We start from the raw sequence: 15,949 nt of genomic DNA on the forward strand, positions 1-15,949 counted from the left end.
ATGTCTGGCAGATCAGTACTAACTAGAGAGATACCCATTAGCTCTCTGATAGACTAAAGTCATTGAACTGGGTGACCACCCCTTCAGTCACCCTCCTTGTCAAAGACCTGTAGAGTGTGAGGTTCTCCATCAGGTCAGCTCAATAGTTCACATTAAAAACCACACCTCCGGTTGATCACCATCACCCTGGTCAGCTGTTGACTTTGTTATGCTATTCCTGTAGGTTCAAACTAGAATTCCTATATCCCACCATGTAAATAAAAGTAAATCAGTCACAATGCATTTGATATATTTTAATGTAAAAAAAAAAATACTTCAATTTTGGCTTTCAGGTACATAAACAGCCTGTGTTTTGCTATACAGTGTAGTACTTTATTATTTTGTTAGGAAATGAAAAGTGCAAAGTAGTGGACCACGTTGCAGGCAAAGTTATCCTTAGTCCACCACACATAGGAATAGCTAATTCAACACTCCAAAGCCTTGTTGACATCTGCATTAATATACCGAGACAGGGACTGAGGTGAGACTGTCATAACACAGACATCTGTTTGTTCTTTTCTCTGAATGAACAGGGTCCATTTAATGTTGACCCACATCCACTTAACGTGCAAAGTCAAACTTGCTGTCCGAAGAAGCACTCCGTGAAGACGTGTCGATAGGATGTCCATAGTCCATCACAGTAGGCCTATAGGTAGGCTATGGGATGCTACTTCAAAATCACATGTTGAGCTACAGAATTAGAATCCACCGTAAAGCAGCTTATAACGGGCCAGCCCGTTTTCATTTATTAATGCTTTGTTCCTATGATAAAAGTTATTTCAAGTTTTTTTTGGTTAACCTTGGTTTATATCTTGCACCCACTCTTGCATACAAAAGCATAATTCAGCTAGTAGGGTTCATAGCGTCAGCAACTTTGACAATAACCCAATGAAAGGAAATACAAAAATCACCGCAAAGTAAACGTCATTTTAGGGCAACATCGGCATACCCGAATAGCATTTAGATACAGTAATTTTGCGTAAAGCATGGTCCATTTAGGTTACGACCCATGGGCGGTCGTTATCGTTTCTTCTTTTGCTTTAAAGATTTTCTCCGCTTTACTATCATCTCATATAGTTTGTCCATACCCTCGTGAAGTCCCTCACCAATTATAGCACAGCAAGGTTGGACGTGGTATGCGGTGGATGGAGTGAGCTCGTGGAGAGCCAGCTGTTTTTCAATGTCTGCGACTGGAAGAGATTTGGGCAGGTCCTGCTTGTTGGCTATCACCAGAAGAGGTGTCCCCTGGTTCTCTGCGAATTTTGTGACTTTATGCAGTTCTGTTTTGGCCTCCTCCAACCGGTCAACGTCCACTGAGTCCACCACATAAATGATGCCGTCCGTGCACCGACTGTAGGATTTCCACAGGGGCCGCAGCTTCTCCTGACCTCCGACGTCCCAGAAGTGACAACTGATCCCCTTCGCGGTACCATTACTCAGTTTGATTTTCTCAGTGTTGAATCCAATTGTTGGCACAGTGTTTACGAATTCGTTGAATTTCAGACGATAAAGAACAGTCGTTTTGCCAGCGGAATCCAAACCCAGCATCACAATGTGTAGTGATTGGAAAGCAGATATGTTGGAGAAACTGTTGCCCATTTTCAAAACAGTTGAGGGGAACGCCTAGCTCCTTTATGTAGCACCTATCTGATGGCCTAATAGGCTATAGTGTTTTATTGTTCAATAGGCTCTTCGATGATTCCACACAAATAATATCAACAAACGTAATGTCAAGGTGTTTACAGGCCCGCCGTGCGCTCTGGCTGGTTGATGCTTGTTTTGCCCTCAGCAGCATTGGTGGACAGTGTCCGCGTCTGTAGGACGCAACGCGGTGGTCATTACAATTCTCCTCACACACTCCAGCTAAGATTCCATTTTGTGACAGTCAAATTCCTCGCACTCACCGAACAGCTTAAGGACGAAGCTTGGTGGTCTACAACAAACACCCTCCTCTGCTGTTTTTCCCGTGAACACTGCGCACTTGTGTCACCCGCGTCTCCTCTGGCACGTTGGCTGTCCCAAAAAAAATTGCCTCCGGTCCGGGAATGAAAGACAGAAATAAATCCACTCGTGGATGAGTTCTGGTAATCCTGAGATATGCCTACACTGCGTCCATAAACGACGTTAAAGTAAGTTATCGCAGCTATATGTGGGTTGATGTTATGATCTCTATGGTGCGTCACGGCATAAACGGTCCTACCCCTGCGGTCGCTGCATACACACTGATGAGAGTATGAGGAAGCAGACTGCTAAACAGCGCAGTAGCCTGCCTCCCTCTCATACCATGTCATACGCTCCACCTATTCGAGCCATGCCAAACAAAATGCACATTTATTATTATGGTGTCCACATGCACGTCACATGCATATCGACATATATTCCTAGAGATCTAATAACCTTTGCGTAATTCTGATTTTATTCAATTCCCCAATAGGCCTGTGGATTATTATGGGTGTGAGAATATTCCTGACCGGATGATGATAACGAAAATGTATAGAGATTATAGCATAGCTTTTAAGCATATGATTAAATCATATGTTTAAAGCATAGGTTTAAAGCATAGGTTTAATGCATAGGTTTAAAGCATAGGTTTAATGCATAGGTTTAAAGCATAGGTTTAATGCATAGGTTTAAAGCATAGGTTTAATGCATAGGTTTAAAACATAAGCCCGTATGTAAGGATGTGTAAAATATTGATGAATTAAAATGGTGTAGCCTAGTAATATTGAGAATGAGCGTCTTATTGTATAGGCTGCAAATTACCATTTCAATGTTTAAAACTATTGAACTGGGGCTAGTAACTATTTACAGTAGGCTAATAAATAAATGCACAAACGAATAACTACAATTGACATGCTATGTTCAGTGGAGAGTTAGTAGGCCTATAGGTTTAACAATTTCAGATTTCTCCTCCTGAGATTACAATGCAATATTTTCATAAAGGTAGAGGTTTTTTGAAAGAAGGCTACAAATACATGGATGACGGTGCCACCTTGTGTCGAGGCCCAGCAATAACAGCCTGTAGGCAAAATAAATAGAATCATGCCTAGTCGCGCAAGCGCATGTGGTTTTCTGGGGAGTGGGAACGGGACATTTTAATGATGACACGTTTAGCAAGTCATCTTTTAGTAGGTTCATAAAAAATCCCACCCATATGTGATAGGCCTCCCCTAGGATAGGTTTATGGTCAGTGGCTGGGGTATATTATTTGCTTTTGTGCTAAAGGCTACTATTCCAAGATACCCGAGCATCAGGTAACCATGATGATAAAGGATTTTTGAGGTAGGTCAGGAATGCATGTCATGTGAAAGGCATCCCCGTGTCAGCAACACCCCCAAACATTCACCCCCAGTTCTCAATTCATCCGGTGCCCCGAAAAAAAAAACAGATTGAGATTAATGGGCCTGCGTTCAAGAGAACTCGGAACCTCCGAGCAAAAATGTGCGTAGTTTTTTGTTGTTGTTGCGTAGCGCTTCCCTATTGGTTTATTTGGATACTTTCCAAGTGGTAAACCCTGACCTCATCTTTCTACAACGGGTGTCCAAGTCGCACATTTCCGAGTTTCCAACACATACATCTTGAAAGCCTTGAACGCGCATTATTTCAAACCATAGAAAGTGAGGTGTCCAAACGGTGATTTAGAACGAGTAACCGAGAAAACTGCGTTACATTTACATTTTAGTCATTTAGCAGACGCTCTTATCCAGAGCGACTTACAGTAGAGTGCATACATTTTTACATACTGAGACAAGGATATCCCTACCGGCCAAACCCTCCCTAACCCGGACGCCGCACTGCGATGCAGTGCCCTAGACCACTGCGCCACCCGGGAGGCATATGTAGAGGTAGAGAATATATTATATAGTAGGTGAAGGGATACATAAGGGGCTTTTGGCCTGATTTCAGACAACAACCCACCCACACACCAATATAAATGTAGAATTGATAGGATTACATGAAACTGTGAAAATCAGTAATATGTGCCATTCACCCTGACCCTAAAAAGCCCCAGAACACCAACTGTAATCTTGTTGTATTCTATTATCCTTCCACAAATACACAGAGATAAGCCCCTTACATAACAGAACACATGCACATGTCTGGTAGCAGTGCTGTTCCATATGTTCCTGGATGGTCTGACATTTTGAAAATAAGTGGAGGGCATGAAAAGGCATAGGCTATACAGATGCACCACTTGACCCTAATAAAATCCTAAAATAGTCTAAATTTAACACATATTCATCTCAGCATGTTCTACATTTGTCACGTTCCTGACCTGTTTTCTCTTGTTTTGTATTTGTTTAGTATGGTCAGGGCGTGAGTTGGGTGGGTTGTCTATGTGTTGTTTTCTATGTTGGGGTTTTGTGCGTTCGGCCTGGTATGATTCTCAATCAGAAGCAGCTGTCGATGTTGTCCCTGATTGAGAATCATACTTAGGCAGCCGGGGTTCACGTGTGTGTTTGTGGGTGTTTGTCTTCCGTGTATGTAGTTGTGCCACACGGGACTGTTTGTCGGTTAGATTCTCTTTTGCTATTTTGTTTCGTTTAGTGTTCAGTTTAATTGTTAATAAAACATGGACACTTTCCACTCTGCTTTTTGGTCCGATCCCTACACCTCTGACGAAGAGGAGGAAATCTGCCGTAACAATATTAAAATCCTTCCAGCCCTTTCCATGCCATGTTTCCTCTAAAAATTATCAGACAAATCTTTACAGTATTTCATTGTGTTGAATATTACAATATTTATTTAATTTAGAAGACATGGGAATATGGAAGTGATTGTTAATTGCCATTAGCAGAGTTGCTATGAGCCCAGATGTATAATAATGTAAAAGGGATCCTTGCTAGCCACTTTATCATTTCATTAGAAGTTGGCTGTCCTCCACAGGCCTTGTTTATATAATGTAATGCAGTAGACAGAGAGAACAGAGAGCTCTGAGACTGATGACTGGAGGGGGCCTCTCTCTCCCTTCCTTTTCCCTCCTCAGACCTCACCATCCATCCCCCCCCCCCCCCCCCCCCCCACACACACACACACACACACACACACACACACACACCTCCCCTCTGCTGACCCTGCCAAATGGAATGGTTCTCTGAGCGACCAGCCTGCCCGCCTGGCATGATGCACCAAGCCTGCTAATGGACTCACAATCACACACAGAGAGACATGGGGAGGGCCGGGTTACCTGGAAAATGGCTCATAATCGTGGGGGTATATTGGAATATGTTTCTCTACATTAAATCCTAATATATAACGGCTTCTGTGAGGAACTGAAGATGACTTAGTTCATATAACTCGGTATCATTGACTTATACGTCAAAAATTGTAAGGTTTCAGTACATTGTGCTTCAGATTTTCAGTACACCGTGCTACTGGTTTATGGTGGAGATCAACAATGTGACATTAGATGGCTGGTAATAACTTCACACATTTATGATGACAATAACCTTTCGTTATTTCCTCCCTTGACTGAAACTCAAAGAACGCTCAGAACTTTAATACGTTTGAAGAGTGTTTATTTGTCCACTAGATGGCAGACCGACACAAAACATCTGCATCAAGTTCTATCTTCTGCAGAGGTTATTACAGTAAACTAGAATAATACCATTTACAGTAACCAGGATTAGAGACACGGGTCGGGTCTAGTTGATAACTGAAGTAGCGTTTAATACCATCTGTACTTTGTGTTTTCAGAGCCGCAGCAAAACACACGTGTGTCCCCAACGTCAACCAATGTACCATATAACACCAGTCAACGCTGATGTTATTGCATGGAGCCATTATTGCTCAAATGAACAGCAAACCTGGTTTAAAACAAACAAACCGATAAAGCAACACATCACGGCACAACGCCTCTCCCCTCTTTGACCTAGATAGTTTGTGTGTATGTATTGATATGTAGGCTACGAGTGCCATTTAAAAACAAAATGGATGTAGTTCTGTCCATGATTTGTTCTTGTCTATTAATGTTCTGTATTATGTAATTCTGTATTATGTTTAATGTTCTATGTGGACCCCAGGAAGAGTAGCTGCTGCTTTCGCAACAGCTAATGGGGATCCTAATAATATACCAAAATGGCAGCAAAAAAACACACTCACATATTAACACTCACACTGTTCATCGCTCTTCCTATGTGTACTAGTCACTGCAGAAACACTGGAACCCCCCCCCCCCCCTCACACACACAAACACACTGCCAGGTGTGTCTCATTTTGCAGAAGGAGTGAGAGGGAATGAGAAGGGTTTTTCAACCTGGAGTCTGTGCTGGCAGTACAGATCCACCTTCTTCAGTTACCTCCACTCTTCCTCATTTTGATAAGACCTCTAGTTTATCCATCATTACAGTTGAATTTCAAGATTCAGAAATCGTTGACTGCTTTCAGAGTAAATCCTTACATTTTCCATGAGAGTAATACAAACTAATATTTTGTTATGTGATTTATTCGTTTCACCAACTATTTTGTTGTGAAGACTTGTTTTCGTGTGAGAAGGAGGTTGCCTATTTGGACTGTGTCCAGACATGTTTTTGATAAGTGTCAGTCTGTGGTGGGTAAGTGTCAGCCCCAGTCTGTGTTGGGTAAGCCCCAGTCTGTGTTGGGTAAGCCCCAGTCTGTGGTGGGTAAGTGTCAGCCCCAGTCTGTGGTGGATAAGTGTCAGCCCCAGTCTGTGGTGGGTAAATGTCAGCCCCAGTCTGTGGTGGGTAAATGTCAGCCCCAGTCTGTGGTGGGTAAGTGTCAACCCCAGTCTGTGGTGGGTAAGTGTCAACCCCAGTCTGTGGTGGGTAAGTGTCAGCCCCAGTCTGTGGTGGGTAAGTGTCAGCCCCAGTCTGTGGTGGGTAAGTGTCAGCCCCAGTCTGTGGTGGGTAAGTGTCAGCCCCAGTCTGTGGTGGGTAAGTGTCAGCCCCAGTCTGTGGTGGGTAAGTGCCAGCCCCAGTCTGTGGTGGGTAAGTGCCAGCCCCAGTCTGTGGTGGGTAAATGTCAGCCCCAGTCTGTGGTGGGTAAATGTCAGCCCCAGTCTGTGGTGGGTAAGTGTCAGCCCCAGTCTGTGGTGGGTAAGTGTCAGCCCCAGTCTGTGGTGGGTAAATGTCAGCCCCAGTCTGTGGTGGGTAAATGTCAGCCCCAGTCTGTGGTGGATAAATGTCAGCCCCAGTCTGTGGTGGGTAAGTGTCAGCCCCAGTCTGTGGTGGGTAAGTGTCAGCCCCAGTCTGTGGTGGGTAAGCCCCAGTCTGTGGTGGGTAAGCCCCAGTCTGTGGTGGGTAAGTGTCAGCCCCAGTCTGTGGTGGGTAAGTTTCAGCCCCAGTCTGTGGTGGGTAAGTGTCAGCACCAGTCTGTGGTGGGTAAGTGTCAGCCCCAGTCTGTGGTGGGTAAGTGTCAGCCCCAGTCTGTGGTGGGTAAGTGTCAGCCCCAGTCTGTGGTGGGTAAGTGTCAGCACCAGTCTGTGGTGGGTAAGTGTCAGCCCCAGTCTGTGGTGGGTAAGTGTCAGCCCCAGTCTGTGGTGGGTAAGTGTCAGCCCCAGTCTGTGGTGGGTAAGTGTCAGCCCCAGTCTGTGGTGGGTAAGTGTCAGCCCCAGTCTGTGGTGGGTAAGTGTCAGCCCCAGTCTGTGGTGGGTAAGTGTCAGCCCCAGTCTGTGGTGGGTAAGTGTCAGCCCCAGTCTGTGGTGGGTAAGTGTCAGCCCCAGTCTGTGGTGGGTAAGTGTCAGCCCCAGTCTGTGGTGGGTAAGTGTCAGCCCCAGTCTGTGGTGGGTAAGTGTCAGCCCCAGTCTCACAGTGCATCACAGGTTGTGGTAAATTCTTTTAGTCTTCCCTCTAGCGACCACATTGACTTCTGCACATTTTATGCCATGTTGCATCTCGTCATGTTTCGTCGTTGTATCGTTGTGATAGACATTAAACATTCAGGAATTCAACTAATAGAACTAGGTCACATCAAACGGTGCCATGGTACAAACCAACACACCATCTTTGGATATCTCTGGTAAATGCTTCTTCCACAACCCATACCAACACAACAGATGTTGCACCATCTACAACCAGTACCAGTACCAGTACCAGTACCAGTACCAGTACCAGTACCAATACACCAGGTTTCCCACAAGCAATGCAGAAATAACACATCAGACTTTGGCTTTTATTTCACTCCGCAATATTTTTCAACTCTGCATGGTCTTGAGATTGTACTGGACCATATACATTAACTGACAACTGTTAAAGCAAAGCAGTGTTTCCCAAACTCAGTCCTCTGGACCCCAAGGGGTGCACGTGTTGGTTTTTGCCCTAACACTACACATCTGATTCAAAAGATCAAAGCTTGATAATTCATTGATTATTTGAATCAGCTGTGTAGTGACAGGGCAAAACCAAAACATGCATCTGTGGGGGCAGGACCGAGTATGGGAAACACTGTGTTAAAGATTGAGCATATTTAATGGGCTGTAATCTGTGAACTGATAAATGACGAGAAGATAATGAGGATAATGATGACTAGATGCTCAAGGACAAAGAGCCGTCATCTTTAGTGTTGATAAGGGAATGGCTCATGGCAGGTTGCAGGTCCTGACAATCTATAACCAACGTACACAGTTATCTTGTCAGATACACACGCACACACACACAGTGCACCATTTCTCTCGTGTCTACTGATATTCTATAAGGCATACCACCGTCTCCTTTCAAACAATGCTCTGAGGATTTTCTTATGTTGCCATAACTAACATTAAGGCGGTGGCCCGTTCCTGTAGGTTCATGCTCTACAACATCCGCAGAGTACGACCCTGCCTCACACAGGAAGTGGCGCAGGTCCTAATCCAGGCACTTGTCATCTCCCGTCTGGATTACTGCAACTCGCTGTTGGCTGGGCTCCCTGCCTGTGCCATTAAACCCCTACAACTCATCCAGAACGCCGCAGCCCGTCTGGTGTTCAACCTTCCCAAGTTCTCTCACGTCACCCCGCTCCTCCGTTCTCTCCACTGGCTTCCAGTTGAAGCTCGCATCCGCTACAAGACCATGGTGCTTGCCTACGGAGCTGTGAGGGGAACGGCACCTCCGTACCTTCAGGCTCTGATCAGGCCCTACACCCAAACAAGGGCACTGCGTTCATCCACCTCTGGCCTGCTCGCCTCCCTACCTCTGAGGAAGTACAGTTCCCGCTCAGCCCAGTCAAAACTGTTCGCTGCTCTGGCACCCCAATGGTGGAACAAACTCCCTCACGACGCCAGGTCAGCGGAGTCAATCACCACCTTCCGGAGACACCTGAAACCCCACCTCTTTAAGGAATACCTAGGATAGGATAATGTAATCCTTCTAACCCCCCCCCCCCCCTTAAAAGATTTAGATGCACTATTGTGAAGTGGCTGTTCCACTGGATATCATAAGGTGAATGCACCAATTTGTAAGTCGCTCTGGATAAGGGCATCTGCTAAATGACTTAAATGTAAATGTAAATGTACTAGCCTATACATTTTATGCTCATCCTCCTCATAATTCATTACTATCCCTGGGTTGAAAGTTACCTGCTGAGGTTGAAATTACCACAAGTGTTAGAGATCGTATCTATAATACACTCAAAACACGTCTGATGTAACCATGGTCTTATAGTGTGGAATCCCCCAGATTCATTTTCATGGGCTTCCTCATCCATCAACTACTACCACCAATGTCTACCACACCCATTGAACAACACACACCATACATACTTACACATTGAACAAGAGGAACATCAATCCGGTGTCTGAATTAATATCCATAGACTTCTACACCTGCATAGGCTACTACAGTATCACAGGAACACAGGAGGACCACCTGACTTTAGCGTTCCTCTGAGGCTGACAGTTGGAAATAAAAGTGATGTAAAATTGTATTTGTCACATGTGCCGAATGCTTACTTACAAGCCCTTACCCAACAATGCAGTTCAAGAAATAGAGTTAAGAAAATATTTACTAAATAAACTAAAGTCAAAAGTGAAATAAAGAGTAACACAATAAGATAACAATAAGGAAGCTGGGGGTACCGGTACTGAGTCAGTGTGCGGGGGTACAGGTTAGTCAAGGTAATATGTACATGTAGGTAGGGTAAAGTGACTATGCATAGATAATAAACAGCGAGAAGCAGCAGTGTAAAAACAAAGGGGGGTGGTCAATGTAAATAGTCTGGGTGGCAATTTTATTAATTGTTCAGCAGTCTTATGACTTGGGGGTAGAAGCTGTTAAGGAGCCTTTTGGATCTAGACTTGGCGCTCCGGTACCGCTTGTAATGCGGTAGCAGAGAGAACAGTCTATGACTTGAAAACTCCCACTTGGGTGACTGGAGTCTTTGAAAATTTTGTGGGCCTTTCTCTGACACCGCCTGGTATAGAGGTCCTGGATGGCAGGAAGCCATACGCACTACCCTCTGTAGCGCCTTACGGTCGGATGCCGAACAGTTGCCATACCAGGCGGTGATGCAACCAGTCAGGATGCTCTCGATGGTGTAGAACTTTTTGAGGATCTGGGGACCCATGCCAAATCTTTTCAGTCTCCTGAGGTGGAAAAGGTCTTTTTGTGCCCTCTTCACAACTGTCTTGGTGTGTTTGGACCATGATAGTTTGTTGTTGATGTGGACACCAAAGAACTTGAAACTCTCGGCCCGCTCCACTGCAGCCCTGTCGATGTTAATGGGGGCCTGTTCGGCCCTCCTTTTCCTGTAGTTAGTCCACGATCAGCTCCTTTGTCTTGCTCACATTGATGGAGAGGTTGTTGTCCTGGCACTTGATTGATTGATTGATTGATTGTTGGTGAATAGACATACCACTGTTGTGTCGTCAGCAAACTTAATGATGGTGTTGGAGTCGTGCTTGGCCACGCAGTTGTGGGTGAAAAGGGAGTACAGGAGGGGGCTAAGCACGCACCCCTGAGGGGCCCCAGTGTTGAAGATCAGCGTGGCAGATGTGTTATTACCTACCTTACCACCTGAGGGCAGCCCGTCAGGAAGTCCAGGATCCAGTTGCAGAGGGAGGTGTTTAGTCCCAGGGTCCTTAGCTTAGTGTTGAGCTTTGAGGGCACTATGGTGTTGAACTCTGAGCTGTAGTCAATGAACAGCATTCTCAAACAAGTGTTCCTTTTGTCCAGATGGGAAAGGGCAGTGTGGATTGTGATTGAGATTGCGTCATCTGTGGATCTGTTGGGGCAATATGCGAATTGTAGCGGGTCTAGGGGTTTCCGGGATGATGGTGTTGATGTGAGTCATGACCATCCTTTCAAAGCACTTCATGGCTACCGACGTGAGTGCTAGGGGGCGGTAGTCACTTAGGCAGGTTAACTTCGCTTTCTTGGGCACAGGGACTATGGCGGTCTGCTTGAAACATGTAGGTATTACAGACTCGGTCAAGGAGAGGTTGAAAATGTCAGTTAAGATGGTAGGTACAGATCAACGTAGGCTGTGATGGGGGATAATGGTAGCTTACATTACCAGCTTGCCTACCCGAAGAGAACATCCAATCTTCTATCCTCAATTGTAGCATGAGATGCTAGATGTTAGTGGCATATGTATACATTGTGGGGGGTTGGTGTTAGGGCATTACATGATCTGAGAAAGTAGAGCACAGACACTATGACATGGAGAACATGTATGTACAAAGGCCAACAGCCCATAAAGTGGCTTTGAATAAATTATACCACCTTCGTTTTTTTCCGATTAGTGCTATGTATGTTTCGGGACTATTGGCTTTGCAGAGAGAGAATGGGAAAACGGGCGAAGGTAGCTGAAGAATCCCAAGTGTGACAATTAAAATGTTAAACTTTTTTTTTTTAAAGAGATTACTAATATGGTGAGTTTGGGTTCATGTTTGGGTGAGTGACCATTTCATACTGTGTACAACCCAAAGGGTAACAGATTTGTTCTTCATTGTTGTGATTATTATTACTACTATTATTAGTGTTATCTTCTCTCCTGCTGCTATCAATATGAAAGCTTGCCCTAGTTCATAAACCTCTCATTCCACAGGAATATATACAGTAGGAAGCTGTGCCAAAGAGGCTCAGGGTAGCCTCATTCTCCACATGTTTTTAATGGGCAGCACGGTGACAAACAGGCAGCTAATTCGCCAGGGTCCTGTCAGAAAGAGTCTGCATTGGAAGGACAGGACGGCGCTGGCTTCTGTTTGACATGGGGCAGCCTACCAGAGAGCATTCTGGAAAGTTCCATTAAGTACAACCTATATACATGTAACATGGGACATGTATTGGATAGAGGAGTAGGATCCCATTGCTACTTGCGCCCCTTCTCTTAATAACTTCAAGCCGAGTAATAGAGAAATTAAATGCAAGATTCCTCAACTGACTGGTATTCTAACCCAGCAGCCTTCCCAAATGTAACCCTAGCCAAATCAACTTAGCCGTCACTCAAACTGGGGACATGCTGATAGCCTCGGCCTCAGTATGCGAGATGCGATCCATCACACAAGCGGAAATGAAAACAAATTCGCCCACTGATTATACCCTTCCACACAGCTGTCTGCAGAGATGGCAATCTAATAGGTGGACATTAGCCCTTTATTAATGTGAATATACCAAGCCATCTCGCAGCTACAGTTTGATCTAATTTACATACCATGTTGCGTATAAATAAATGAGGAGGCAAAACATTTTGGATGCAGAAATAATAGCATGAGGTAATGGTGTCTGCGATGCCAACTAATAATGAACATTCATGCTCTAACCAACCCCATCACTCAAAGTTTAGATATTCTGATTACTGGTATATGGTTGTTGTTCATTAAAGCCATCTGTGCACTTTGTGTCCCCATTTTCCTCTAGGAACAGCATATAGCACAGTGTACCCATATCCCCACATGTAGTATTTATTTATTTATTTATTTATTTATTTCTCACTCTCTCTCACTCACTCACTCACTCACTCACTCACTCACTCACTTACTAACTCACTCACTAAGCACTCACAGACACACACACTCTTCAACACAAAGGCTATGGCGACTTGCCAGGGTGCACTCTGGGGGTTGCCATGGCATCAGGGTTTACTAGGAGCACAGCGACTGCAATGTTTCTTTCAATAGGTGGTCCCTCTAGTCTCATTTCCTCTAGTAGCAGGGGAGAGAAGAACTATTTGATTTCATGTCCTTTGATTGCCTCTCCATTTACAGGAACAAAACGATGGATAACGTAAATAACTAAATAAATAGGAACGAGATCATAATGACAGAGAGATGCTATCATCAATTCGTTTTATCACTTCATCTCTTCTTCTCACCTTCATTCCTCTCGGTTTCATCTCTATGTATTCCTTCATCCCACTGTTTGTCCTTCCACTCAATACCCAGCCACCTCCACAACATATAGATGGCACACCACCTAGTAGAGAGGGAACAAAAGAAAGAAGTTAAAGATAGTTTCAGAGAGTCAGGGAGTAGCAACGCCCATGCCCCGCCCACCTGAGGATCCGTCTTTTTCAGCCCTCTACTTCCTGTGTTTGAGAGACGCATAATTCCACCTGTCACTTAAATCTCGCTGGATTGATTGCTTTCATTTTACTCCTGCGACTCTTCATACTCTTGCTTGTGCCTGTTGTTTTCCCCCCATTAACATTATGACCACGGAAATGTTTGTAATGACCTGTCAAACACATGGTGTAGATGGGCTCAATGGAATGCTGTACATTGTCTTTCCGTTGTGTATATGAGGGATTGAACATTATTCATAATAAGGGTTACATGGAGAAAAGTGGACTTCTCTGAAATTAAAATGGATTACTCTCCCTTCAGCAAAATATATTTTACCTAAACCCTCCCTGAACGTTATTTTAAAACATTTAATAAAATGACCCTCCCCTATAATTAAAACATAAAGTGGATAGCAGAGAACATGTCTACCGTTTACCCTCATGTATTGGTTACCAGAGCCTTAGAACTGCAGTTTTAGAAACTGTTCTTCGTCCTGTAAGCATTACATGGCAACGTGGTCATTTTGATAGCGCACAGGGCTGCAGGCCAGAAGGTTGTGGGTTCTCAGACCACCGTGGACAAGAGTAGGGGTGGAAAGAGCTCTATCATCGTATTGCATGAATCCATGAATCTTGCAGGTACTAAAAAAATTGCCTTCTATGAACATTTCATGCAATTCTACATATTAGCAGAATCTATTTTTAATACCACACAAATTACCAAAATAGATAGGCCTGTGTTCATCTTACATTTCTCCAATGCCAAATCAGAGTGTCTTGTTTACAACGAAACTCTCCTTGTTTGCAAATAATTACATTTGAGACTAAATTAGTAATCTGAGCATGGAACTTTCAAAAGTAAGGTCTACCTTTCCACCCCAGACAAAGTAGGCCTACCAATGCAGAAAAATGTCAGTTTTAACTGCTGGCTACTGGTCTTTTGTGGCTTAACCCGACGTGAGAAGGTTACAAGTGTTTCCATAAAAGCTGTCTGGTTTTAAACATCTATTGTACAGAAAGTGAATAACTTTTTTTTGTCTCCTTGGCTATAGGATGTTGTAGCTCAGCCTCTAAATGTCAAAGAAACTAAACACTGGAATCCCCATATGCATCAGAGTCATGTCTTTCACAGGTATTTTACAGCTTGTTTCTGGCATAAAGCATTGTAGACCAAAGCACTTTTATAGATCACTTTATATAATCAGACCCAACAATGGGTAGGCCTGGTCTTTTTGCAATTTTCTTTTTTTATAAAAAAAGTTGGCCTATGAAATATCCTCTCATACCCCCTCAATTCAAGTCCTGGTTTAACTTGACAACCTTTCACTGAGATAGAGGTAGGCTATTTAAAGAGTGCATGGAGGAATTGGCCGACCTGAGGGTGTTACGCAGAGGGGAGCAGGTGAACTCGAGCAGACTCAGATGAGGAGACTGGGATAAGGTAACTAAGGTATTTATTGAAAAACAGGGGAAAGATGGGGTGCAGGCCAGGGAATGCTTGGGCGGGTTGCAGGGAGCCAGGTGCTGAGGCTGAGGCTGGAGCGAGGGGAGTTGGGGCTGGGTAAGCAGGTCCAGAGAGGAATCCAATGAAGCAGTAGAGTGGGGGGTCCAGGACAGGGTAGCAGGACTGATGAGACGTGGGACTGGAGACAGGGACCAGAGTCAGAGCGGACAGAACTGTAGCGGAGAGGAAACAACGTCAGGCAAGGGAAACCAGGCACAACGCGAAACCATGATCTATGCCGGAACAAACGGATAAAAACGCAGACTGACTGAGCAGAGGTTACGATCTGGCAGCGTGGAATTGGCAGGGCTGATTATTTGTAGAGGTCTTGATGTGGTATGGAACAGGTTGCAGCTGGTGGGATCTGCTCTGCCTCCAGCACACATGTCTCCGCCCACGCAATCACACACACACACACACACACACACACACACACACAGAGAAAGAGGGAGAGAGCACTGGGGGAGTGGCAGCAGGTTAGGGAGACACAGGATGAGCAGTAGAGGGTGTGGCAGGTGCAGATGTAACAGAGGGTAGGAGAGCAATAGCGGAAGCAGAAGCACTGCTTGATTCTGTTGGCGCGAGTGAAGATAGAGGAAATGAGTGGAATACTGTAACATCTAAGAATGGAAGTAAAAGGGCTGAGGTTGTAAATCAAGCCTCAGTATGATAACGCCTCCTTCCTTGTTGGAGTGCGATTCATGAGCAATGATGTTTTTTAGGGGAAACCCGTTTGCAGTCACAAAGATGGTGAAGGATGCATTGGGACAAGTGGAATCAGAGTGACCAGGAGTGGTATGTTGATTTCATGTGTGTCAAAAGAAGGAGAAGGAGATGTACACATTATTAACGCATGAAGTGGAATGTTATGATTATCAGAGTAGGACACCTATAAAAGGCGTCATATCTGGCGTTGCGATGGGTATTGAGGCTTCATGGTTTAAGATGAACATGCCAGGAACAGTTGATTCA

The 15,949-nt window shown here is 44.6% G+C and overlaps 1 protein-coding gene across 1 annotated transcript; it reads right to left on the reverse strand.

The window, feature by feature from the left end:
- Positions 1-278: 278 nt before the first annotated feature.
- Positions 279-2,284, reverse strand: LOC129816669 (ADP-ribosylation factor-like protein 4C). The gene has a single exon (XM_055871429.1). The coding sequence runs from the start codon at positions 1,636-1,638 to the stop codon at positions 1,060-1,062; it is 579 nt and encodes a 192-aa protein (XP_055727404.1). The 5' UTR covers positions 1,639-2,284; the 3' UTR covers positions 279-1,059.
- Positions 2,285-15,949: the final 13,665 nt, after the last annotated feature.

This window comes from Salvelinus fontinalis, chromosome 19 (genome assembly GCF_029448725.1).
Source record: "Salvelinus fontinalis isolate EN_2023a chromosome 19, ASM2944872v1, whole genome shotgun sequence".
Lineage (NCBI taxonomy): Eukaryota > Metazoa > Chordata > Actinopteri > Salmoniformes > Salmonidae > Salvelinus > Salvelinus fontinalis.

Coding starts and splice junctions, on each gene's coding strand:
- LOC129816669 (XM_055871429.1), bottom strand. CDS start 1,638: ATGGGCAACAGTTTCTCCAACATATCTGCTTTCCAATCACTACACATT.